A 27393-nucleotide genomic window follows, 5' to 3' on the forward strand; every position below is an offset into this window, starting at 1 on the left:
TATTAGAAAAACATTAAAATGAGTATGATAAAATGTAACAACGAGGAAATTGTATAATAAATGGAAATTGAAATTGAATTCATATAACTCACCGTCGGCATGGCTGGCTTTCCCTAATCGAAATCTGATTATAATATATGTATAAAATTTACATTAGTATTATTTATAAAACCCATTTACATTAAAATGTTGTTAATTGAAATACCCGTACTCGCCCGGCAAAACACATTAACAAAGTGACGGAGGCATGGCTGAGTTGCTGGAACCAAAATCTGGCTAATCTACTGGTTTACATCATTCTATATACAGTAAAATACCCGTATTCAATTTAGATTCATATAAACTCCGTAAACATAAAATGACTTGCCAATTAAAAAACCCGTACTCACTTTAGTGGCTAACTATTTAGTTGAAATCGCTTTATGAGACTCAGTACCAGTTTTCAATTTAGGTTCATATAAAATCCATGAACATTAAATGGGTTGCAAATTCAAATACCCGTGCTTGATATGTGTGAAAAACCTTATTAAAGCTAGAAAATTACGGTTTCATGATAAATATTAAAAACAATAACGGAATGTAGGCAATACATGAGCAAAAATCGACGCTATTACTACATTAAAGATCTTAAATTTACGCAGTACCGTCTAGTTTTCTAGTTTTATGCTTAATAAGAACTCGTCATTCCTAGAATAGTTACACAAATAATTATTACTTAAAACTGTAATGTCTTCTTTAAATTACTCATTGCGACTACATAGTCAGATCACTTATACTAATATCCTCAAAAGCGACATACATTTATGTAAGAAATCCACAACCCTTAGAATTAAATCGCACTTGTGACTTTTCCATTACAAAAAGTAGCTATACCATTTTTTTTCTCTAAAAAGTTTGTATAATACACATGATTAAAGTACAACGATTAGTCCCTTATTTGACGTGGAAAATATACAATGATATTTAAAATATACTTCATTACACATTTATCTCCTTACTCATAACATTTTCATATAAATACTGAGATTATTTTCGATACTTACGGCAAATCGAATATATTTTGAAATCGATTCAAAAGGTTTGCAATTTAATGTTAATGAATAATAACTTTTGCCCGGCTTACATTGAACAAGTGTTTAATGAAGTAGATAAAGACAATGGTTTAAACTGATCAGACAGTAGCGAGACAAGTTGCACACTCACTTTTAACTTGCTCCAAATAGAATCGTTTTTTTTTTGGGAAAGGAAAACCTCGCGGATTTTGGCACTTCACTCGCCATTAGCTTATTATAAAAGTCTTATTTATTATATTACACAATAAGTGACCTGCATCAACATGGGGTTTCATGTTTCTTAGGAATATTTACGCTCCGATATGTGCTGTACTAGTCCCATAGTTTATTTAATTAGAACAACACGCCTAGAAAGGAGCTTGCGCAACATTGTGCGTATTTTGACGTTGCTCGTTCATTTTGACGGCAATATAAAATGAACAGATACAAGATAGTTTAAACAATCACTGTCCAGTTCTATCGCAGTTGTGACTAGCACTAGCACTCAGTACTCGCCACTGTCCTCGACTAATGTAAGTCGTACATTAGTTGAAGTATCAAAAATAACGATGTAAGATTTTTATGAAAATGCTAAACGTGTGAAATAACACCCGTTTTCACTAACGACGGTCAAGGCGATGCCAAAGTAGGAAGATTCCTAGGCATACTTTCACCAATGAATTTTCACTACGCAACTCATGTAACCTAACTTGTTTATGGTTCTTGCTACATGGTGTGGTACTTTGTCTTTGTATTGTCATTTTTATAATTTTTCATATAATTTATTTTTAAATCTAATTTATATTTTTTTAATCTATTGTAACTTTACACGGTATTTAACGTCGTGAGAGATCACATAAAAGCTTGTAGAACATTTTTTTCCTCTAAGTACGAAATCTAAATCACTAGGCATCCGTTAAAAGCGGATCCTAGGATTAGTGAAAACGGGCATAAGAGTCCAAGTATGATGGAGCGCTTAACCTAAAGTTGCATTAATTTATAAATATACCAACAGTACGTCTTAAAACTAGCCCCAAGGCTGGCTAAATATCATCTGTATATCGGAATGCACGCGATAAACAGAAGCAGGAACAAAAGCCACCGTTATGTGTTGCTACTGTTTCTTTTTAACTTGGTGGCCTTAAAGCTATTCTGTGGAGTTACAGAGTCACTAGAGTCCTGAACAGAGTTCTGTGAGGACTTATTCCCTAGATACCATCCGCACATTCTCTTCACTGCATCTTCCCATCGCGCTATTATCTTATCGTAAGACTTCTTCACTTGCGGTCGCGGTGAAAAGACAGTGCCAATTTTACGCAGCGACTTTAATTCGTCCTTTGATTTGAATATACCTGAAATGGATACAAAATGTTTGTAAATTTAAAATACATATAAAAATTTTCGGAACTGACAGGATTTTAAATTTTGAAATTAGTATATGGCTTTTACGTCAGTCTTATAACGACTGTAGCGCATTTTCGTGTTTCAAACGTGTCTTATTGTAATATAGACCTTCGAAAAAGTAGATCGAAACTGCAGTGTTTCCTAATAGATGGCGCTACAGTCGCTTTAAACTACTTACTAGTCGCTATAAGTATACTAATTTCGCCATTTACGGTATGCGAGCCGTAACTTAATTGGGAAAACGCTCAGGCCGCGATTGCCAGAGAGACGCAGGTACAAATCCTGTCGGTTCCAAAATTTTTATATGCATTTTAAATTTATAAAAATTGATAATTCCTCCTAGTGTAGGTAAAAATACTAATAAAAATTATTCCGTTTTTAACAATATCCTGAATCGCTTGTTCGCTTCTCATTTTGAACAAAGCTGCCGTCCCATTGGACAGTGACAGTGAGGGAATAGAGAGTGCACCAGTGTTTGCGCACACACTTGTGAGCTACAATATTTCCCGCGAAGTTTGAAAATCACTGGAGATTGATAACTGTGGCCGGAATAGTACGGAGAAACTGTGTTTAAATGGGAATTTCCTATATTTTTATTCCCGTAATGATTGTAAAGTTACAACGCGAAAACATGAAAATAAGGAATATAAATAAAGCTATTAACATCACCTAGTTGAAGCCCAACTATATGTGCGCAGCCTAGTGAAGACATTTCTACTTGCACAGGCCGCTCCACTTTCAAACCGGTCAAATCTGCTACTAGTTGTACCACGAAATCATTGTTCGATACACCGCCATCTAGTCTGTAAGAAAACCAAGCATATATGACTGTTTCTTCATATTTAATAGTTCTGATGACCACTTAAAAAAAAACATCAGTGAAGCATTTTTTAACCACTACAAATTAGCCATTGAATTCAATCTCACCTGCACGGCTAGCAAAGACAGGAGACAAAAATTATGACGTACGATTATATAGAATTTACTAAAAACTTACGAAGAGATAAAATTTACTTGTTCGCCTGCCAAAGCACTGCAACAGCGGTACAGAAATATTTCTATATAGAAGAGATCTTAGAATTTTCAATTCGGCGTTTCTACTGTCATGGCGGATCGCTAGATTTAGCAGTTTTATTCATTAGAGGTGAGTACTCTAATGAATAAAACTGCTAAATCTAGCGATCCGCCATGACAGTAGAAACGTTATATATAAAAATACGTTTCAAAATACATTAATCATATATCGATATTTTAGAAATTCTTTACCTATTATCAAACATCAATCTCTGTAACTACTTTTTTTTTTCTTTGGTGTATGCGTATTAATGAAAGTGTATTCATTCATTCGTTCATTCATCAATACACTAAAACAGTCTACTGCTTAACTAGGACTGGATAAAACGATGGGAGAAGATAATCACTTCCTTCCCCTGGGGAGAAAAATGTCTTCTGTCCATACATGATGATGCAAAGATGTTAGTGGGGTTACCTTTTAGGCGTATGGCAGTTATATAAAAAACGTCCGCGGTTTTTTACAAATCGCAGGAACCATCAGTTTTTCCAGGAGTTTTGTAAGTAAGTAATACATTTTTGCTAATGTATTAATTATAGGCAAAATTTTACTAATTTAGATAACACTGTTGCAATTTTCTTTTGATCACTTATATGTTTGAAAAAAATATAGCGTCTATGTTAATAGGTGATAGTTTAGCTTTCAATTAGTACAAAAATGGTTAAAATTTGTGCAGTATTTTCCGAGCCTATAGAGTACACAAATAATTAATCTAACAAAATAATCTTTTTCTTCCTTCTCTCATAATATTGGTATAAAATAGTATAGATATAAATAAACCGACAGTTTGAGGCCGAGGGTCTTTTCCTTGCTACGCACTTACCTCACGATTCCGCCTCCGTGGCATAATACAACTATCCAATTTTTGACGACCTTGTAAAGTGGATACAATTTTTTTTTTCATCCTGCTTTCCGATGCATATCATTAACTAAAAGGGAATGTTACCTGATAGTGCTAAAGTTGTACGTTGTTTCAGCCTGCACGCAAGTGTACAGCTGGGCAGTTCGGAAGGCCAACGATTCGAGGACAGCTCTCACGAGGTGGGCTTTCGTCGTAGACGGCTTCATACCGACGAAACCGGACGCTGCCGTGAAGTCATTATACGGCGGCTGTGAAACCGACGACTGAACTAAGTTTTTTATTTTGACACTAGCTTATAATCATAGAGATTCTAGCTCGAGTAAACGAGCTCTGTAGGAAATAATTGATGATTGTAGTTCAATAAATAAATTGGCCTCAGGCTAGTAACGACATACCACAAACAAAATGCATAATTTGGTTTTTTAAAAATGCCACGGTAACCTTTTTCATTTTTACTATATCATGTCTATGTCAGTGACACAAGGATGCAAAATCTCAAAAAAAAATTGACAATATTGATTCTCCTGCATCTTATAAAGGTTAAAGAAGTTATTTTTTAATCCTGTGGGAATAGTTCCCGGATCCTTTTCTGTGATATATACGTAATATAGATTTAAAAAAACCACACACAGATAAATAACAACACGAATCTATGCGTTAACCTAACCTAACAAAGCTTTAAAGAAGAATTCTGAAGGTCTAAAAATTATTGACTTGTCGTATGTTTTGGGGAAATTATTTCTTGTAAAGAATTAATTCTCAGAGAGACATTACAGTTTCCCAATTCGTCTCCCCAGGCTACATTTATAACACCAAATAAAAAAATAATAACACACAAAAATCTACAAATCATCTACTGTTGTTCTTAAATAAATTTTATTTTTCTTTTTCAAGAATAAACTTACCCCCAACCCACTGAACGCAGGTATAAAGAAGACGCCATCAGAATCCGGCACAGACATCGCGATCTCAGCTGTGTCTTGTGGATTATCGAACAAACCTATACATAACAATAAAATATAGTTTCTATTACTTTACAGGGTTTGTCAAAACTGCGAACGGAGAGAGAAGAATAAATGGGATGCAGATAGTAATGAAAAAGGTTTTACAAATACTCTTGATTTCCCCTTTAATTCATCTGTCATTTAATTTATCCCAGAGCTACCATCCTAAAATACCTTATGTAAATGTTAAGAATATTTATTATCCCGAATACGACTCCAAAAATCAAATGTGTTTAATAATTGCAAAACGCTCAACTCTGATATCAGAGTCCATTTAATATTCACTATTCAATTATATAAAATTACCAAAGATATAGGAAAATCCAGAAAATCTCACCAATATTTTGAGCCCATTTAATAATACTGGCAGTATCATTATTCGCTCCTTCCGCTGAGAACACAATTTCATCCCCAAGCCGCCACCCTACTACGGGATAGAGGCCCGACGCGGAAGCGTGAGGCGACCTCCCTGTGTTGATGTTGAAGAAAGTGCCCGTGCCCATAGTCAACTTAATATCACCGACGTTAAAACAACAAGAGCCCCACATTGAAGCTGTTTGGTCTGCTATCTGGAAATAAATCAATCGTTATTTCTATCTACAGGATAATGAAGGTTGGCTTGTAAGTACAGTAATAAACTTTAAATATATAGTTAACTAGCCGTACCCTGCCACGCTACGCTGTGGTACATTTTTATAGAATGGTTGATAAATGAGAAGCAAAACAAAGAATACATTACATATAAGTTTAATTTTGCAATACAATATTTTTTTATTACCACTGTCTGCGTAGATATAAAGACTCGCGGATATGTGAATGATGCAAAAAATAGATAAAAACAATCCTTGATGCGGATTATATATCATGCTAAAATTTCAGCTCGATTGGTGCAGAACTTTTTGAGTTTTTGAAGCGTACCCAAACCAACATAACATTTTTTATATATAAATAAATAAATAGATATACTACGACAATACACACATCGCCATCTTATATACATCATATCATCATCATAAATACTTATAATATACATGTAAACACCCAGACACTGAAAAACATTCATGCTCATCACACAAACATTTTCCAGTAGTAGGAATCGAACCCACGGCCTTTGACTCAGAAACCAGGGTCGCTGCCCACTGCGCCAATCGGCCGTCAAATAGATAGATATACATAATTATGCGTATTTATTAAATTATGTTAAATATATATAGTTTTTATCGCATTATGGTAAGCTTGGAAACATGGATTAGGCTTTGTACATAAATAAATAATAATGATGGCCACCGGAACTGCCTCAATGGTCTAGTGATTACCATATTAAACTATGGATCCGAGCAGTGGCGTGCAAAGAGGGTATGCAGATGATATAAAATATTGCAGATGATATCTTATATTCTTCAGTACGAGTTAAAAACTTAAAGAGTTTTTATAGCCTGTCCAGTACAGGCTATAAAAACTCTTTAAGTTTTTAACTCGTACTGAAGAATATAGGAGTATTCTTCAAGCTTTTTATAACTCTTACAAAGCCTTAAGTTTTATATAACTTGTACTGGAGATTTTTTCAGTTTACATTATCAGACCGCTTAGTGCATACCCTGTATGCACGCCTCTGGATCCGATTACCGAATCGCTATCCGCGGTTTGAACCAAAAATTAAAAAAGTTATTGTGTATTTTCTGTGAAATATTTTTTAGTACCAGTCAAGAGTTAGGAAAAAGGCCGTGGATCCCGGTTACTATCGCTTACTTGTAGTTATAGTCGTTAAAGCCCACCAACCAGCATACGAGTAGCGTTGTGGGTCTATGCTCTACTGTGAGAGACGAAGCCTGAGACCAGCAGTGGGACGTAAATGGCCAGTATAAACATTTACAATAATTATTGTTAAAATGTGTTTTCATTCATTCATTAAAATTAATGAAAACACATTTAATGTACACCAAAGAAAAAAACTAGTTACAGAGATACAAACATAGAGCAAGAGAGTACAATTTGGTGGCCTTATCTCTAAATAGCGATTTCTTCCAGGCAACCAAAGGCGTATTTTTGTATTTTCAACCAATAATTTCTAATCTAATGTAATAACATTATGGTTTATTAACCATATATCAATAGTATACAGCTACTAGCGATCCCTCGTGACTTAATCCTCGTATAACTTATATAAAGTTTCCGAAAATACTTCATTCCGCTACACCGATTGATTTTTGATATCAAGATAGATAAAGAAAATGCAGGACACTCACACAACTTCGAATAGGTATTGGATGCCCCCATATTTCAGGTGCAGTACTGGTGAAATGGTCGCCAGCTGTGTCCACCACTTTCGGTAAAGCCCGCATCGGTATCCCAAATAGGGCCATAGCCCATCCAGCCCATTGCATCGTAAAAGGATCGAAGAAACCGGTCGCCGAAGCTGATGACACATCTGACATATGGATTTTGCTTCCTAAAACATTAATTTATACATAATCATTAATATCGGATACTGAATTTATTTCTGTAAAAGTAATTCAAAATTCAAAATTCATTTATTTAAAGTATGCCTAATATGAGCACTTTTTGAAACGTCAAGTCTGTCTGTGTGTAGTGACTCTACCACCGGTTCGGAAGGCAGATTTTACCGAGATGAAGCCGGCAAGAAACTCAGCAGTTGCTCTTTTCCAATATCAACAATTTACATTTTACATTTTAAAATTCATTTTTCTATCTTGTGAGAGATGAAAGCGGAGCCGAATGCTTCCAAGCAACCTTGTCATTAAGAAATTCATCTTTTGTATAATAACCTCGCTAATGATCGCCGTAATAAGTTGTGGAACAAAAGTTTGTGATGAACACCCAATAGGAGTTGGAATTTAGTATGCAAAGTCCTATGTTTTTGACGTTAGAGACACAAAAGTTGCATTTATACATTTGTTTTTTAGTTTTTCTAATTCTAAGGTTGCCTGGCAGAGATCCCTACTTAGCGATAAGGCCGCCTTTTCTATCCTACTACGTACTCCGAGACAAACAACAACAATTATTCATTTATTTGTAAAGTCAACATCTCCCGAGGAAGCTCCGGTTTCGGAGCGAAACGTGCGTAGAGTACATTTTTGGCAAGTAAAGATTGAAGAAATTATAAATAACATCATACAGATTCTCCTGTTTTCGCAGCGTATACATAGAATTCCGCAAAGTAACGCCTGCTCCTATTCAAATATAAATACAATTAGGTTAATAATTAAGGGTGGTAAAATGGGGGATGAAGATTTCTGCAGTTATTTTTTAAATTATATCAATTCAATTATCAAGTTAGGTATGTCCATGAAACTAATATTTCGGCTTTTGGATAAAAAATAAGAAGCATTTGTGCTGCTGCCCCGAAAGGGGTGAAATATGGAATGAAAGTTTGTGTTTGTGAAATATGGTGTGAAAGTGTGTTTGTGTTTGTACTAGTCTTTCATTTTTTAAGATGTTTTTCAAGTTGACAATTCCAGAAATTTGGTATTTTGTGTTTTAGCAATTATGCTTTGAGCTTTGCCTGTAGCTTCCTTTCTGGAGATGGGCAAAGGCTCCAGGCCGCGGGAGTATTTCTTAATCTCACGGGATAAGAAACTACGCAGACAAAGTTGCTGGCATCCTCTAGTTCTGAATAATCATTTAAATTGCTCGTCATAAAGTAATTTAGCCTCCATTACCTGTCATTTTATATAATAGCCACGTGTCCAAAGTCCCGAACATAGCGTCATTGCTTTGAACCGCTGACTTGAACTCTTGTATGTTATGTAAGACCCAGCTCAGTCTCATAGTTGTCTGAAATAATAAAATTATAATATCTTACGTTTTTGTTAAAGATATATAATAAATATATGAATTTGTAATTGCCAAATTGGCAATGGCAATTACAAATTCATAATTCAAAATTCATCATTCATCATCATCATTAACAAAACCATTCGCCCACTACAGAACACGGGTTCCCAGAATGAGAAGGGTTTTTCAGGGCGTAGTAATTTTTTTTAGGGTAGGTACTTTAGCAATAACGGCTCGACCACCTTGAAGTTGACTCTACTATGGGTTCGAAAGACATATTCTACCGAGAAGAAAGCGGAAAAATGACATCTTTTCCATACATCAAAAATTTACAATCATTTTCCTATCTTGCAGTAGTTGAGAGCGGAACCAAATAACCTTGTCATTCCAAAAATCATCTACTGTATAGTAAACCTCGCTGTATTTATTGTGTTTTAACACATTATTTAAACTTATGCGTTGGTAGGACCAGAAATATTTTTATATCTATTCAATCTTGATTATAAGGTTTTCCTATTGTAAGTAGCTGGGAAAACGGAAGTTGGAAAGGGAGGTCATTTTAGAACTTTGCGGCATGTATTATAAAAAATTATGCAAAGCGCTTCCTACTTGTGCAGTACAGTGTAGATACCCAAAGTTCCATATCGTTGTTACTAAACAAAAATGTATTCTATCATACTAAGTCTTATGGCATTGTAACGGAAATCAGGAAATCAGTTTTGCTTTTTTAAATTCATTTTGCCGATAGAAGTGACAACTAAATCTTATAAATAAATACGCAGTATACATAACAGCTCATAGGAAGCGTGCGGTGAAGATGATTTGACGTGAGTTTCACGCACCATGTTATCCCAGTAAAGCTAACTGTCCCCTAAGGATTTTTTTTTAAAAACCGTAATAAACGCGGGCGAAGGACGCGTTCAACAGCTAGGCATATACCTAATATTCGAAAAAAAGTATCTTGTTAAAATACAGTTGTGTGGCAAGTGATAATAACTTAGTGTTACTTAAATATTAGCATATTATCCATAAACCTCGAGGCCGGAAAAAAATGTAAATTTGTCAATGCAATGTAAACACGAAAATAACTAAACCTATTTTGAGTATTCGTAAAAACATTGGTAAACATGAAATGTGGGAAATAGAATACACGCCTGACGCCTGTTATGTTATGTCAAGTTGAAATCTGTTTATTCCTTACAAATAGAGTAACTGCTGAACAACTGCTTAATAAATTTATGTACACATGGACTTATTATAAAAATCATCATTATCAACCCATAACCGGCCAGTGGCGTCAATAGGGGCTTTAACCAGGGCAGGCAAAAAGCAGGAAGATCGTATAAAATTATAAAATTCTAAGTTGTATGAATTTTTTAGGGTAGACATTGCATTTGTGCATATATGAAGTGCACGCCACTGTTACCGGCCAACTACAGGGCGCGGGTATCCTCCCACAATCAGAAAGGTTAAAGGAGTAGTCATCCACGCTGGCCGTGAGCAGATTGGTGAACTCCACAGGCCTTTGAGAATTCTTAGACCATGCAGCTTTTCTCACGATGTTTTCCTTCACCATTTTAATTGCTTAAAACACGCATTACTGAAAAAATTGTTAGAGGTGGGATTCGAACTCGGCCTCCCGACAGTGGAGCCTAGCCTAACCACTAGTCTATCACCGCGTTTTATAAATATAACCTTCATAAATCTTTGTCATAATGTCATTACATTCAAATCTGACCCTAGACTTCTGCCCTGACTTTGAGTTCAATATTAATACGTACGATTAAATTATAACAAGACTAACTGTTCCCCGCGGTTTTACCCGTGTTAACTATGGATCGTAAAGAAATCTAAACTAACATCATTAATGCAAATGTATGGATGGATTCTTATTGCTCAATAACGCCAGAACGGGTGAACTGATCTGGATGAAATTTATTACAGAGATATAGCCTGTAATAGCACATAGGCTAACTTTTATCCCGGAAAATGTACTGTTCCCGTGGGATAGATTTATTTTTGTTTTTCACGTAGTAAGAAATCGAAATGTTTTTCCATATTCGTAGTTCAGGGTTCAGAGGCGATAAAGAAAAACATAGTGCATACTGAAAAGCGTAGTCAGACCTATATACCTACATAATTGCAACATTCGCGTGACGAAGCCCCGTTAATGCAGGCGAGCATGAATGTGAAGCCATAGGTATTTTTTTTTGGTATTTATGCATACCACACATTGCTCGGATTTAAAGTTATTCTATTTAGGGCTCGGAAACTGTTACCGGTAAATTTTGGTTACAAAAAAAACAGTAGTACTACAGCTTTTTGTGACAGTACTCGTCCGGGGAAGTACCTTCTACCGCCACGCTTATTTATTGCCGCAAAGCAGCACTGTTGCAATGTTGTGTTCGGCTCTCAAGAGCGTGGTTGGTCGTGTAATTACAGGTACATCAGGCTAAACACCTATGCCTCAGGTTAATGGACACAGGGCGGCACGTTACAACTTACAGCAGGGCTAGCACGGGCGGGAGATAAGAATGATATACCCTGAAATTAACGTGCCCACCTGATAAATCACTGGAACATGGAAACGGAGAAGTTTACCCCCGTTTATTATATATTATTTGATGAAACTACCAAATTGATTCTTCCGTCTTGCTCCCGCTCATTACTATAAATACTCGCGTTAATACCAGATTAAAATATTTTAAACCCTTTGCCCTGAGTGTCTACAATAACAATACTTCCTTTTACAATCCCATCGTTCGCATGTGCCGCCTTTATAATGATTTAGTATCAAGTAATCGTAATATTGACATTTTTAACAAAAGGATAAATATTTTTAAAAATCAAATTATTTAGCACTATTCCACATAATCTTTAGGGAAATCATATATATATTATTTTTTAAGTGTTTCTTTTTTGTTTCAACTTAAATTTTATCTTTACTTTCTGTTTAATTTAATTCCAAGTTGTGTACACATACTTCTGGTTGTAACTTAGAACAAAACTTGTTATTACTTATATTTAGATCTACTTTTAGTTATTACCTGTTTTGTGTACCTAATAACAATTAACAATTATTTGGATATTATTTCCACTTGTGCGCCGGTGCTCTGAGAGTTCATAAAGCAGTGGAAGAAGAAAGATTTATATCCTTTACCCGGGGAGATAATTGTCTCCTGTTCATGCTAGCCGTCCAGGGACGTGTTTTCTACTTATTCTCAGGTGGGCCACCTGCTTGGTCCGGCAATTATTACTTTAAAAAAAAGTTTGTCTTTATACCTACAGGTTAATGAATTGAACCTTACCTAAGAAACCCAAATTATTATATCGGTTCTAATCTTAACTTATCGAACAATTTCATAAAGAAAATCAAATAAAAAAGAATAAAATAAAAATGATGTCACACAGCAAGATTATTCAATCTGCATCAGGGTGCCCTTGACCGCACGCAACTAATACTTAGTTACAATTTTATAAAACAGTTTACCTACTACCCGTTACTTCTACCCACTTACTCGTACATATATAAAAAGCGGTCAAGTACGAGTCATACTCGTTGTGGTATTCCGAAGGTTTTACATAAGAAAAAGAACAACGATAACTTGTGTAAACAAAAAATACATATTTTTAAAAGCCACGTTACTAACCTTCGTAGAAGTATATTACGATTATACGGTTTAAGCGGTGATAAGTAGGAGGACTTTGACTTTAATTTCGGGGGCAGGGTTCGAATCCCAGCACGTTCTTATTTGCGTTTTAAACAATTAAAATATCACTTGCTTAAATGGTGAAGTAAGAAATCCTGAGGAAACCTGCATGCCTAAATAAATAAATAAATATACTACGACAATACACACATCGCCATCTAGTCCCAAAGTAAGCGTAGCTTCTGTTATGGGTACTACGATAACTGATGAATATTTTTTTATGAATAATATACATAAATACTTATAATATATGGATAAACACCCAGACACCGAAAATCCTTCACGTTTATCAGACAAAAATTTTTCCAGTTGTGGGAATCGAACCCACGGCCTTGGACGCGGAAAGCAGGGTCACTGCCCACGGCGGCAACCGGCTGTCACGAATTCTCACTAATGTTTCTCATGGTGTGTGGAGTCCATTGATATGATGATACGGTTTATACAATTTTTACAACAAATTCTAATTAAATAAAAAACTAATTTTCAGTACCTAAAATACCTAATGTTAGTAGTTTTTGGCCCGATTACAAAGTAGAAACTAAACGTGTTTGTTTTTATGTTTGGCATAGAAGTTTGGACGTTTTTAAACTTTGAAACAATACAAACAATTATCTTCTATTCTAACGTTACAGACTAACGATAGTCTAAAATACATGCGATTAGTAACAAAATTTTACCGGCGGTAGAGTCACTACAAACTGACAGACTTAATGTTTCAAAAGTGCTAAAATAAGCCTACTTGGTGTTATACAAAGTTCAAAAACATATAATTTTGAATTTGAACCTATATTATATGTACTGCAAGCGGCATAAGCCCGTCAAGTATGTGCATCTCTAAAAAGGCAATGTTCTGAATGTCCATCGAAAGGAAAGATACCGACGGCCGACCTATCCTTTCAACCTAATCCGTAGGTACTTTAGTTCCACCTGTTGTTACGAAAACGAAAACTATTGCCATTACAAAATGAACGTCAAATTACGACATAAATTGTTGTGTTCGGTTAAGTTAAGTTGAAACAAAAGAGCAGTACGATCAATAACGAATAATGCATAATTATAAGCTTGGATCACGCGAATCCTTCCGTTTTTAGGTATTCTTTCATTAGCTATCCAATATATTTAAAGTAATTTACACTTTGTAATACGAATTTCTAAGTATTTATAGAAAAAAATGTAGATATATATGATCTGCCACGGGTACAGAAATAATTTTGTGACGCTTTTACGAGCTAAATTTTGGACCTACCTATCATTGTATATTAGTATTTCAATTTTCTGTGTGCGTGTGTTTGTGTGTTTGAAAAAAACTAAAATAAAATTGTTTTGTGTCGTTGCGGTCACCTCCTCAGTTCTAGGTTGTAGTACGTATCATGGCAGTACCGTTGAGAAATACTGTAATGCTGTTTTCAGCGGGGTTTTTTTTAGTTATAAATTACGATACGGTCTGGACCTAAGTGACATAAGACCGTGGTATTTCAAACTCTTTATATAAGACTATTGTCTTTCTATGTATTTTTCTTTATCGACCATTGGACGGCGATCGGACGACGACATTATCATCACAATTAATTAAATATAAATTAAAAAGAATTAAATACCTGATTGTTTGTAAATTTCAACACACTTCCAGCTCTGAACCTCTTGCTCCTTGATAGCATGTACAAGACATATGAGCCAACTTTGATGAGCTGCAATTAAGCTGCACGTAAGAAAACCATTTCACTCAAATATTTAACGCACCGGACTGTTTTTCCGTGCTAAATATATTCATTAGTAAAACCAAAGCAATCGCAAATGAAGTCACGGGAAATTGCTAAAATTATAAGAAACTGTCATTAAAAAGGTTTCGGGGAATGCTCCCGCCATAGAAGGACTCCGTCCCAAACTGTGTGGTCGAAGTGCAGTGCTTAATTAAAGTCCGTTAATGCTTTTATAAAACTAGCATAAATCGTAAAAGTAAGAAAATAAAAAAAGTAAGTAGTTGTCTCTACGGAACCAATTTAAAAAAACTTATTGCCTGAATTAATATTTTCAAACGAACTTTTGTTGACTGCTAACATGTTGTTTCTTTTTGCTTATCTTATGCGTCAGAATTCGTAACCCGTTTGAAGATATTTTTAAAAGGACTTGAATAAACCGTTTGGTTTAAAATAAATTAGTTTGATTTTTTCGTACATTTAAAATAATTTTTCATTAAATGAGATAAAAAAACAAATTTCAATAAATATAACGGGAAAAATATAGATTAGCTGTCGTAAAAATAGCAATCGTATTTATTATTCTGTCGCGAGCTACGAATTCTGATAATTATTATTCGGTTTTTTTTATTAACATAACCAGCGCAAACATTGGTAAAAAAAAATATTTCAGTACCCTCCAAGTGTAAGAATCATTCCATTGTTTCACTAATTCATCCGCCCTAAGGTCCTTCCACGTGATAAACCGATGAAAGGGTTTCCCAGTTTCACGTGACCATGTTATAAATGTGCTCCTCTGTGTTGATATACCCATGGCAGTTATCTGAGAAGCTGTGAGTTTTCCATCTAATGAAAAAAGAAAATATATAAAGTATTCCTTTTCCTTTTCTGTGGTGTATTATAATTTTACATTTGATTGTAGACAAACCCATAAACAATAGATAATAAACGCAAAGTTGTTAGAAATCTGCAAACTTGTTACAAAATTGCACTGTAGTATGAGACAAATATAATTTAACACTTAAGTATAATTGTAAACTTGCTGTTGCCCGCATTCTTTGTCAGTGGATGTTACTGTATGTTACAAATCCCATGGGAACCGTTTGTTTTCCTGGGATTAAAAGTAAGTTAAAGTAGCTCAAGTTACTCTCCAAACATAAAGTTAATTTGTTGTTTAGTTAGGATGTTAAAAGAGGATAAACAAAAATGATTGCATATTTATAATATTATAAGGCTTAGCTAATTATATATTACCAGATCCCTGCACCAATTCAATAGGCACATACTTTATTTATTAAAGCAGAAAGAAACATTCATAAGACAAACTTTATTCACCTCTAATTTTGTTATCCGCAAAACATCCATCAAAGTTTTAGTTTAAGGATGAAAAAAATATGAAGTATGACCATCAGCTCACAATAATGGAAAAAAAATTTGAAAGCTTTTTAAGTTAAATGTAAATAACTTATATAGTTGTGTACAGAAACTCATATTGTTACATATAATTCCTATTTCAATAAAGAATTTCAGATTTTACTTGATTCAATAGCAAATTTTTCGAAACTCAAACTTACTTTGCAAAGCTGTGGCCACAACGCCTACTATAGATTTCCATAATTCATCTGGGTCAATTTCAACATATCCAGGAATTGGATAATGTAGAACAACCTAGAAAAAATTAAAAGTTATATCTAAAAAAAATGTTATGTTATACTAGCCACTAGATATAGCATTGTCTGGATATCTTCTAAGTAATATAGTATAACAGATAGATATTTTATTTATTATTAGTATCATCATGAAATGTCACTTGAAGTAAGTACATTTAAGTGATTTAATTTGTAATTATTGAATATAACCAATTAAATAATTTCAAATTGAAGCACTCAATGTTAAATTATAAACATACTTTAGAAATACATACCATAAAGATTATGTTTTAAAAAAAGAAAAAAAAAACTAGTGTATAAATAAAAAAAATCTCTGTAATGTATGTATGTCTTAATAATTAAATAACTAGTTATTTTAATATTTAGAATAGCTTGAAAAAATATTTTTTTTAAATTTACCATAATATAAAAGAAAACAAAACTTGTATTACTTGAATATTGTTCTTTAGAAGGTGTATATAAATAAATAATTCATTATTTTTATCATAACTATCAGCTGAAGATTAATATTATAATACATAATAGATAATTTACAAAGTTGATTAAAATGAAAACACCTGATCAACCGCCTTGCCAACAATTTCAGTTCTTGAATTGTATATAACTGAACGAATAGTTGTTGTTCCTATATCCAATGTTAATATGTATTTTTCCTCCATATTTCACACAGTTCCGACTCTCACGACGGATAAAATTAGAATGCTGTTGCCGTAGTATCACTAAACATTATTGTGGATATTTAAAAACTTTGGAGATTTCGTTAGCTTTCTTCAGTTCACTGCTCAGTCAATGTTATGACTTTTCGCGAGAAATGTCAAATTATAATCAATGACAAATGACAGTTGACGTTGACAGTATTCCGCACAGATAACATAAAACACAGAATGAACGTAAATCATTGATTTAATATGTTAATACTTCATAACTACAAGCTGTATGAGCTGGATCCTTCGCCGCGGTTATTACGGTTTTTTTACAAATCCCGAAACCATTTCTTTTCCTGGGATAAAAAGCAAGCCTTCATCACTCGTTGTACCGTCCTTTCAATTTACTCCAAGCCAAAATTCAAGTTGACTGTTATCCCGCCAGTTGACCCAGTGATCAACTTTTAATTAATTTAAGTGTTTTGTTGTTAGACGACGCGACGAGTTGGCAGCTTGTTGCAAAAGTACACTGCCTACATACTCATAGCATGCATTGAGTTTTTAACATTATTATAAGTATGCTAAATTTAATAAAAGTATCATCATTGAATTTATCATTATATGTTTGCTATAGCCTGTATCTTTCCAAGTTTTTTGCAATGGTAATATTGAGTTTCTGTCTGACAGGAAGGCGCGTTTTGGTTCTATGAGTGTAGAAAATTGTGATGTAAAAAAGAGAAGAATAAATGTTTGTTGACCATCATGGCGAATCCTAGGAAATTTAGTGAAAAAATAGCCCTCCATAATCAAAAGCAGGCTGAGGAAACGGCCGCCTTTGAAAAAATTATGCGTGAAGTTTCCGACGCAACCAATAAGGTATGTCGCGACTTTGCTATTTACTCAGGCAATCGTTTCCTGGCCGTCAAATGTGCTCGCCGACGTAAACAATAATCATTACAATATGCCTATTGCGCCTCAATTACTAACTGAATATTAATCTCTTACGAATAAGTAACTATATTGTTTCCGCGTATTCAGTTCTAGCAATAATTAACAACTGTCATTGTCGAAATTGTTTTATTATTGTATATCCTTTGAGTGCACCAAACAATAACGAGATTAAGAATATGATTACTTGAAGGTTACTGTTCATAAATGATATAATATTTGTTTTAAGCACCCATTACCATCAAATATTTCATTCACTTAATAGACTTTACATCCACAGGCTTTGTAAGTTTTCAATATAGTTAGGTACCAAATGTATAAGTATTTTATTGGAATTGATAGGATTTTATATGCATCACTAATATCTAATTATTGTTATTATAATATTGCATGATTTGTTAATTTATTATAATTTTAGTACCAAAATAATTAATTCCACTAATATTATTTATATATATTCTTATAATAATCTGTAATATACCAATAGGTACGATAAAATATATGAGCACCCAATATTGTAGTGATATAGATGACTTAACCATTATGAATATAGGTATTAAAATATTGTTACCAAGTGAGATTTCACTTTATAATTAAGATTTTTAGTTTTAGTATATAAGACATTTCCACAAATCCCATTTAAAGAATAGTCATTGAAGATAGTGGTTACAGGTGAACAATAGTAGCCGTCATGAAAAAATCAAACCCCCTGAAACTGAGATAATTGAGATCTTAGTGCCAACACAACAGAGCTTGGGAACATTCCGGAGTGGCTCTCTCCCTAATGTTGCAGCACCCCAGCCGCAAACAACAGAGCCGGAAGCCACTAAGGTTCCATTTCGAACTCTACTTGTTGACTGCCCTCTATTCTTTGCGAGACCCTGCTATATTCTTATTTATAGTAGTGGTACATAGAAACATTTTGTTATGCTAGATTTGTAGTGGTTTATTTTGGATGTCAAACATATTTCTATCTCATGGCCCTTGTAACCTCGGTTCATGATTCCCCATTAGTTAAAACCTTTATAGTTAATAATAATGCCCATTAAAATATCATCATCCCACCGTTTGTTGGATTTGCTCAATTCAACAAAACCAGCTTTCAAAACCAGTTTGAGTTTTAGTGTAAAGCAACATAAAAATGTCTATGAATCAATCAGAATCACAAGAATAAAATTATTACAATACAGTACTACAGTAAATTTACATTTTGATCCAAATAGAATCAGTTATTTTGATATATTCAATAGTTTAAATCTCTGCGCTTGTAAGATCAGTCCTAGCGAAACTGTGTTAATTTTTTAAATGTAAATATATATTAAAACGAAGCATATATTTGTACATATGTATAGATTTTCTAATATTAAGGAACAATTTATTTAGGACAGTTATGGGCTACTATTACATTAGGCTAAAACTCATAAATAATGAGAATAAAACTAAAAACAGACAATTTATAAAGTTTCAAGAAATATATACTTAATATCACTAATATAATAATCAGCAATCCTCTATGCTAGTATACACATAGAATAAAGCTAAAAATATAATGTAGTTTGTAGTTATAGGAACTGTTTCATATTAGATGTTATACAAAGTTGGATATAAATACATATATGGTTTTTCTAGGCATGTTACATATTTTTCCTTGTAGAGCAGTGCTTTAGTAATTTACTATAATTATTTCAAATTCTGCCATTGATAAATGGCTCTAGCATTTGTATTTTAGCATGAATAGCCTGTTTTGTTTTTTTGTAGAGTACCATTAACCTCTATTGTTTGTCTCAAATAATTATGTATTGTTGGTAATTTATATACATTAAAGACAAGAATAGTACCATTTAAGTAATATATGAGGATATATTATTATCATTTTACCTATAGAGACAAATATACAGATCGCTTGAGCCTGTAAGTCCCAGTAGTGTAGAGAGTAGCTAAAAAAGCTTTTCTTACTAGAGTTTATTATAATAACATTACATTTGAAAGATATTTCAAACAATCTATAACTTTATTATTTTAGCCCTGTAATTTATTTTGTTAATACTGTAACTAATAATTATTTTCTTGTCTTACAAGAACTTAAAATAGCTGGACAGATGTTATTTTTTTATTCTGTTTTGTTTGTCTCAATATTCAGAACTGTATTCAGATGCATTAAGATCTCATTTAATTACAAACTGAGTTTCCATGTGATGAACACAAGGAACTCAATCAAAAATCAAACCCAAGTTTTTTTATATAAGTTTTGGTCACAATCCTTATTAATATTATAAATGTGAAAGTGTGTTTTTTGTCCTTCCTTCTCGTATGACTAAAAAACGAATCAACTTGGTTTTGGCAAAATTGATTTTAGATATAAGGATGGAGAGTAACAAAGGCTCCTTTTGTCCCAGGAAAACAAACAGTTCCCACAAGATCTGTTACAAACCGTAAACAACGCAGATGAAGAACGCAGATAACAGTTACTAATGTTGTAATGGACTACCATCTGCGAACTTCTGCAGCTCTTATTTTGACGGACTGTTGACATATGCATCATCCAATAAAATTTATGATGGAACTAAGGTTCATAAGGATGGGATGGGACTAGGTTCATAATTGGCAGGTTTACAGCAGAAGTTATTGGGTCTTAATTGTGAAGTACATATTTTTAAAGTGATCTATAATATAATATTATTTATCATTAATGAATTGGGTTTTTGAATTACTGGTACATAGTATTTCAATGTTTTATCCTGTTTCCTATCTATATGAGAATGTAACTTATGTAAGAGCAAACAATATATAGAAATCCTTTTTTTTTATGTAATTTTATTATTATAATGGTTGTTAGTACATATACTAGATCCTTAATACAAAGAAAATGAATCGTAATAAACAAGGACTGAAGTTATTTGACCTATTAAGGTAACATATAGATAATATGTTAAGTTTTTGAGATGAGGCATGAAGAAGTTTGCATAGTTTGTTGTTCAACAATGGAAAAAATTGTTTGTATTTTTTTGAATTAAGAAAATTTTAACATATAGCTGATTAAGATTTATGTTAACATCACAGGATACTTTATTAGCAAAATTTTTTCATCTACAAACAAAACCCCCTCGTTTAAAAAAAACGATTTATAAATATATATCCTCCGATCCAGCAATGTGCAGTTTAATATAAATATAACCCTATTTATACCACACAGGGGATCTGAGAGAAAATTTCGGATTTTGCGCCATTTTATTTAAGCTAAATAACTCTTTGTTAACAGCCAGAAGAAGCCTCGCTAGCGACGCAGTATGGCCTCGGTGGCAGAAGCGGGGGTGCTTCTCCCACACCCAGGTCACCGGGGCAGAGGGGTAGAGCCTCTTCATCAGGGGGACCGATGCGGAGGCCAGCGGACCGGAAACATGACACCAGTCCGTATGGAAGTAATGTTTATCTTAGGTAAGAACATAACTAACGTTATGCCACGATTTCGAAGTTTGTTTTTTTTGTATTACTTCGAGACTGAGAAAGGGGCTGGCAAAATAAATTGCCAAAATTCCTTAGTGTTTATTGCACTGCATTTCTTGTCGGCTCTTCTCAGTAGAATCTGCCTTCCGAACTGGTGGTAGAGTCACAAAGAGACTGAATTGACGTTTCAAAGTGCTTTTAAACTAGGCCTACTTGAAATAAATGAATTTTGAATTTGTGTGTACGGAATAACTGTAGTACGGAATCCTCCGAGTGGAAGTCCTACTCGCACTTAGCAGGTTTAAAAAAAAATTAGAACAGGAAGTTTAGAATCCAAATTTAATTTAATTAATTTAAAAGGTATTTTAGTTTTTTTTTGTATTACGCCAAAACGTGGGACTCGTCGACTCGACGAAATCGTCTAAATTTAGCTTCGGTAAAAAAGTTATAATATTATTGTTTATAGTCGACGTCGTACAGCGAACGATGAAATATACTTAAACTCGTTTCGGTAGGAAAATATTAGTGACGCCTAATATATTCACTAGAATATTGATCACTTGAAACTATCCATAATAGGAGTTTTTATGGTAAATTGTTGTTATTAACTACCTTTGACAGTATTTTCGTCGTTCTAAACAATTTTAAAACGAAGAGATGGTTATTTTACTAGCTAGAGTTCTTGCCTGCAATCTCACCTGGTGGTAAGTGGAAATGCAGTCTAAGGTGGTAGCGAGCTAACGTGTTAAGGGTATGGCAGTTATATGAAACCCATACCCCTACCCGGTTTCTACACGTCATCGTACCGGAACGCTGAATCGCGAACTACGGCTAGATAAATATATCCCACTAGAACCGACCAGAGCAAATATAGAAAGTATAATTTCCCAAAATGCTCACCACTATGTCACAGGGAATGAGTGAGTAAACTCAGTGGCGTGCATAGAGGGTATGCATACCCTGCAGATGATATAAAATGCAGAAAATCTCCGATAAGAGTTATAAAGTACTTAAGGATAGGCATTGTAAAAGTTATAATAACCCTAGCCTAAAGTATTTATAGCTCCTACTGGGGATTTTCTTCATTTTATATCATCTGCATACCCTTTATGCACGCCACTGAGTAAACTGAATACCAGATATTAAGTCGTAAGTTTTAAAAACAAAAGATTTGATCGAAATTGAACCAGACCCGTAACCACCAGTACTGTACCAGTAGTGTAAAATATAATAAAATAAAATAAAATTTTTTGGTTACACACGAACAATCAAGTAGACAAACACACAAACAAAAATCCAAGATGTTTTATAAAAAGTTGGTTTGACTAACATACCTAATAGTGAATAAAACTTTTACCGGAAATGCAATCAAATTTAAACCCAAGTTAAATCATTATACCTATATACTTTGGTGATCTTGAATCTGGCCCTTTACTTCCCTCCAGCGCAGACCTTGTCTGCATCAATTATTATCAAGAGACAACAAGCCACGACACGTTTGTGCACGTATGCAGTTTGTTACTTTCACTGCAATTAAGACATTCTCTGGCTATACATTTAACTTCATTTGATCAGATTTCCGATTAATTTCAATAACCTAACCTAACGTGTAAGGAACGTGTTTCATTGCATTTCACCTCCCTAGCGCAGTGGTGAACGCTAAGTAAGAGGTATCGGGTTCCACCGCCCGTGAGACCAATTTGCCTACCTATAACCGACAAACAGTGGCGTGCATAGAGGTTTTAACCAGGATAGGCATAAAACAGGAAGATCGTATAAAATTGATAAATTCTCCTTCTATACAAGTTGTATGAAATTTTTAGGGAAGGCTTTGCATTTGTGCATATGTGAAGGGCACGCCACTGCCGACAAAGCCGTGCCGCCAAGCGATTTAGCGTGCCGATTAGAAACCGATTAGAGGTATGGGATATAACTGCCATACGCCAACAGAATAGCCCGCTACCATCTTAGCCTGCATCGTCGTGGTCGATCGTCGACAAAGAGATTGTCGTGATAGGTCTACGGATTAAAAACCTGGACCATTTGGAATATTCAAGCATTTAAAAACCTTTAGATGGATGGATGTGGTATAGTGTAGTATCAGCTACACACAAATTAAAAAGCACACGAAAATACTTCTTATTCTACGTTGGAGCGGCATGCGACGGATATGATCTCATATGTGACGTGTATGCACGTCCAATGCAAACCTTGCCTTAAACAGTCTACCGTCCTGCTTCGCCCCCGAAACCTCCTGTATACTAAATTTGAAAATCGTTGGAGCCGATTCTGAGATTCCAATTATATATATGTATATACAAGAATCGCTCGTTTAAAGATATAAGATAAATAAATAAATATACTACGACAATACACACATCGCCATCTAGCCCCAAAGTAAGCGTAGCTTGTGTTATGGTTACTAAGATGACTGATGAATATTTTTATGAATTACATACATAATATACAATATTATGTATGTAATTCATAAAAATACTTATAATATACATACCCAGACACTGAAAAACATTCATGTTCATCACACAAACATGTTGCAGTTGTGGGAATCGAACCCACGGCCATGGACTGTCACAAAATTAGGTGGATTTTGGAATAGAAAATATCCAGTGTATTTCGGAATCGAAAATATCCTGGTCGTCCTGGTCTAAGAAGTGCCAACAATGAGTATCTATGTACCCCATTAGAAGGAAAAATGGATTTCGTTAAATGCAATAACAAAAGCTACCTATTTTCCGCATCGAAACAATAAATCGAACTTGTTCCACTTTTAATGTCATAACTCAATCGATTAGTTTTTTTGGTTCGTTACTAAAAAGGTAAAACGTAAGTCATATATAATGCTTATTTGAAATATAAAATAGTAATAAAATAGGCAAAATTTATAGCAATTGGAACAAAAGTTTAGACGATTCGATGATTTTTTTGGATGAGAATTGACATTAAAATTTGAGGCACACGTCACGGTTTGGCACATTTCGTCACACAAGCGAGGTTTATCTGGCTGGAGTCTTCGGCCGTGGCTAATTACCACACATCCGATAGAGACGTGCCGCCAAGCGATTTAGCGGTCGGTACTATATATATTCATCGTAGAAACCCATTAGAGGTTTACTAAGCCCATCACCAAATATTATAGAAGTTAGTCGTGTTGCACTCTAGTAGACCTTAGAGCGCTTCTCAATGACCTCAGCAGAGTTTCTAAACAGGTGGGCCTTCGTATGAACATGAGCAAGACGAAAATTAAGTCTAACGCACATATACCGACCTAGGACACACGATCCAGTTAGGTAGGTCCAATTTCGAGAAAGAGGTGAACCGCCGAATCCAACTCGGATGGGCAGCGTTCGGGAAACTTCGTGACTTCGAGTGAAATGAGGAGACCCGTAGAAGAACTTGAGTTACCGACATAGCTCAGCGAGTCGCGAAGCTGAAGTGGCAAATGTGGCAAATGTGGCAAAAAAATGTCCAGCAGTGGACGTCAATTGGTTGAGGTGATGATGATGATGATGATGATGAGTCGTGTTTAAACATAAAACTAACTCTATCATTAACAAATAACTGTATCGAATCGAAAGTAAATAAACGTTTCACTCAAATCTTAAATTGCATGACATCTAATTTCCCTGAAAGTTAGATCAATAAAATTATTTTTTACTTATCGCGTGCCGTGGGCAAAGAGAACGCTGATAAGTCAATTGGTTATTAAATTAAAACTGTGTTAGCATTGCTTAGGCTAATTAAATAATAAAACGAATTTTAAAGTCGCTGCGAGCAATTTTGAAGACGATGTTTTGGAAGGAAGTTCCATAACGCGGTTTACGATAGGAGTTTACTGGTTATAGTCGTTAGGAAAAATATTATAGAGCATATACCCACCACGCTGTTCGAATTTTGGTTTACACTTTCTCCGAGGTAGGAATTGAATGGATTTTTATTTGCACTCAAGTTTACATAGGATGTGAACATCTCCCGTTTTCTTACTCCGGTTAACTGGGGTCAAAAAACTCATTAAGTACCAGACACCACCCATTAATCGCATGCATGCTGACCAGTAGACCAAAGAAGTTTAAAAATTATATAATAGCAGTTACGCGCGTTCTTTGTCCGCGTTTATTACGTTTTTTTATTCAAATCCCCTGCAAACTGTTAGACGGCCGACTGGCGCAGTGGGCAGCGACCCGGTTTTCTGAGTCCAAGGCCGTGGGTTCGATTCCCACAACTAGAAAATATTTATGTGATAAACATTAATGTTTTTCAGTGTCTGGGTGTTTATCTGCATATTATAAGTATTTATGTATATTATTCATAGAAATATTCATCAGTCATCTTAGTACCCATAACACAAGCTACGCTTACTTTTGGCCTAGATGGCGATGTGTGTATTGTCGTAGTATATAGTATATAGTATATATATATATATATATATAAATATATAAATTCCTTGGATAAAAAGTATCCTATTACATTTCGTCCTTTCAATCAACTATATGCAAAAAAAATCAAGTCGATTGGTTGCTCAGTTAAGGCGTAAAGTAAGGACATATAAACAAACCAACACACTTTCGCATTTTTAATATAAGTGTTGTTTAAATTGAATATTTTAAAGTGAAATATACATTTTTGCAAAGCATTATAAAATTAAATTATTTTACTAAGCTCTATGAAAATTTGTGTTAACAGGGTTAGGTAGTTCGATAGTTGATTTATTAATAGTTAATTAAATATTCATACTATATATATTATGTATGAGGCGGGTGTGTCACCGGCAATATTAATACAGGTCTTATTATGATCCGTTCTGGGAAACCTCATTCATAATCAATAAATACATTGTTCGATGCAAAAGGGTAGCAAACGAAATACGAACTGACAATTATTTGCATTGGCATTGGGTAGGCTGTTTTGAAAGTTGGCTTGGAGTGACGGTTTTTTAATGGGCTTTAACATATCAGTTATATTCGTGTGATACCGGTGTAACCTATTAAGTTTAATGATATGATAATTACACCGGGTTAATAAACTGACGACTAGTTTTTTTTTTACGCCGGATTTCACGTGCCACGTGACCTTCGTAATCGGTTAAAGATGAACTAGTTTTTCGAGCAAAGAATAATTATATCGCTCGTAAGACAGGGAGTCTTACAATTCAACTTTATTTTTACCCGACTGCGTTAGGAGTAGTGTTTTCTCGAAGTTAACAATGACATCAGTGATTTTCAAATTTATTCCTACACTAAACTATATATTTATTTATATAGACAGAAAAAAAAAATCATTCTTATCCACGGGGAACATTGTGAAAAGCACAGCACTACTCTAAGAACCACTGCCGCCAAAACTTCAGATCATCGATCAGGATTCTGAGGCGATTGTCCATTACGAAGTTTCGCTCTAAATTTGTATGACATTTTTTTTTGGGTTTGTGGTAACAAAAAAAAATTGATTAAGCTCCGTTATTTAAGGCCTGTGTATCTTTTACCACATATACAAGTTGTTGCAGTAAAAATATTATTAAAAAATTCTATACTTAAATCCAACTTCTATTCTACATCACCAGCCTGAACCCAAAATCCGATTCTCACTCTAGATCGGCATCCTGTGGCATGAGGATGCCGATCTAGAGTGAGAAGTGAATCTAGAGTGCTGCTTGGCACAGTCTCATGAGACAGGAGGTCTCATAGAAGATAAAGTTTTAGAGCATGTAGGTCTATGCTCTAAAACCTTATCCCAAATGCGGGGTGGCATGCTTTACCGATGTATGTTAGTGATAATACCCGTATGCGTATAAGATGTTGGCTTTGAGGAAGCAACATGGAATAGTTTTTGTGACAACATATTAATAATACTAGCTGACCCGTGCAACTTCGTTGCACCAAATCGGTTATTCCGGGAAATAACAAATAAAATGACATTTTCTAAAAATGAATCCTAGCTAGATCGATTTATCGCCCCCGAATCTCCCTGCATACTATATTTCATGAAAATCGTTTGAGCTGATTCCGAGATTACAATTATATATATACAAGAATTGCTCGTTTAAAGATATAAGATAATGTGTGTCTAAAGAACA

The 27393-nt window shown here is 34.3% G+C and overlaps 2 protein-coding genes across 2 annotated transcripts in view; one reads left to right on the top strand and one right to left on the bottom strand.

Moving 5' to 3' along the window:
* On the bottom strand, positions 1-17025 carry LOC120633376 (putative glycerol kinase 5). The gene is made up of 11 exons (XM_039903578.1): positions 16824-17025; positions 16171-16264; positions 15273-15442; positions 14498-14587; positions 9075-9189; positions 7641-7843; positions 5732-5963; positions 5296-5390; positions 4475-4638; positions 3126-3259; positions 1-2404 (listed from the first exon to the last, which is right to left on the bottom strand). The coding sequence occupies exons 1-11, from the start codon at positions 16923-16925 to the stop codon at positions 2157-2159; spliced, it is 1647 nt and encodes a 548-aa protein (XP_039759512.1). The 5' UTR covers positions 16926-17025; the 3' UTR covers positions 1-2156.
* A 580-nt stretch (positions 17026-17605) lies between these two features.
* LOC120633046 (CREB-regulated transcription coactivator 3) overlaps positions 17606-27393 on the top strand; it is a 32688-nt gene continuing 22900 nt past the window's right edge. Inside the window, exons 1-2 of the mRNA XM_039903103.1 lie at positions 17606-17786; positions 21118-21293. Coding sequence (XP_039759037.1) covers positions 17673-17786; positions 21118-21293 — 290 coding nt within the window. The 5' untranslated portion in view covers positions 17606-17672. The remainder of the gene's footprint in view (positions 17787-21117; positions 21294-27393) is intronic.

Source organism: Pararge aegeria, chromosome 21, assembly GCF_905163445.1.
Source record: "Pararge aegeria chromosome 21, ilParAegt1.1, whole genome shotgun sequence".
In the NCBI taxonomy this organism is placed as follows: domain Eukaryota; kingdom Metazoa; phylum Arthropoda; class Insecta; order Lepidoptera; family Nymphalidae; genus Pararge; species Pararge aegeria.

Excerpts from the sequence above, each read along its gene's own strand:
- LOC120633376 (XM_039903578.1), bottom strand. The coding sequence starts at position 16,925 with ATGGAGGAAAAATACATATTAACATTGGATATAGGAACAACAACTATT. Across the intron at positions 5,964-7,640 it reads CAATACCTATTCGAAGTTGT|ATAGCAGACCAAACAGCTTC; the intron begins GTGAGTGTCCTG and ends ATTTATTTCCAG. Across the intron at positions 5,391-5,731 it reads TAAATGGGCTCAAAATATTG|GTTTGTTCGATAATCCACAA; the intron begins GTGAGATTTTCT and ends TGTTATGTATAG.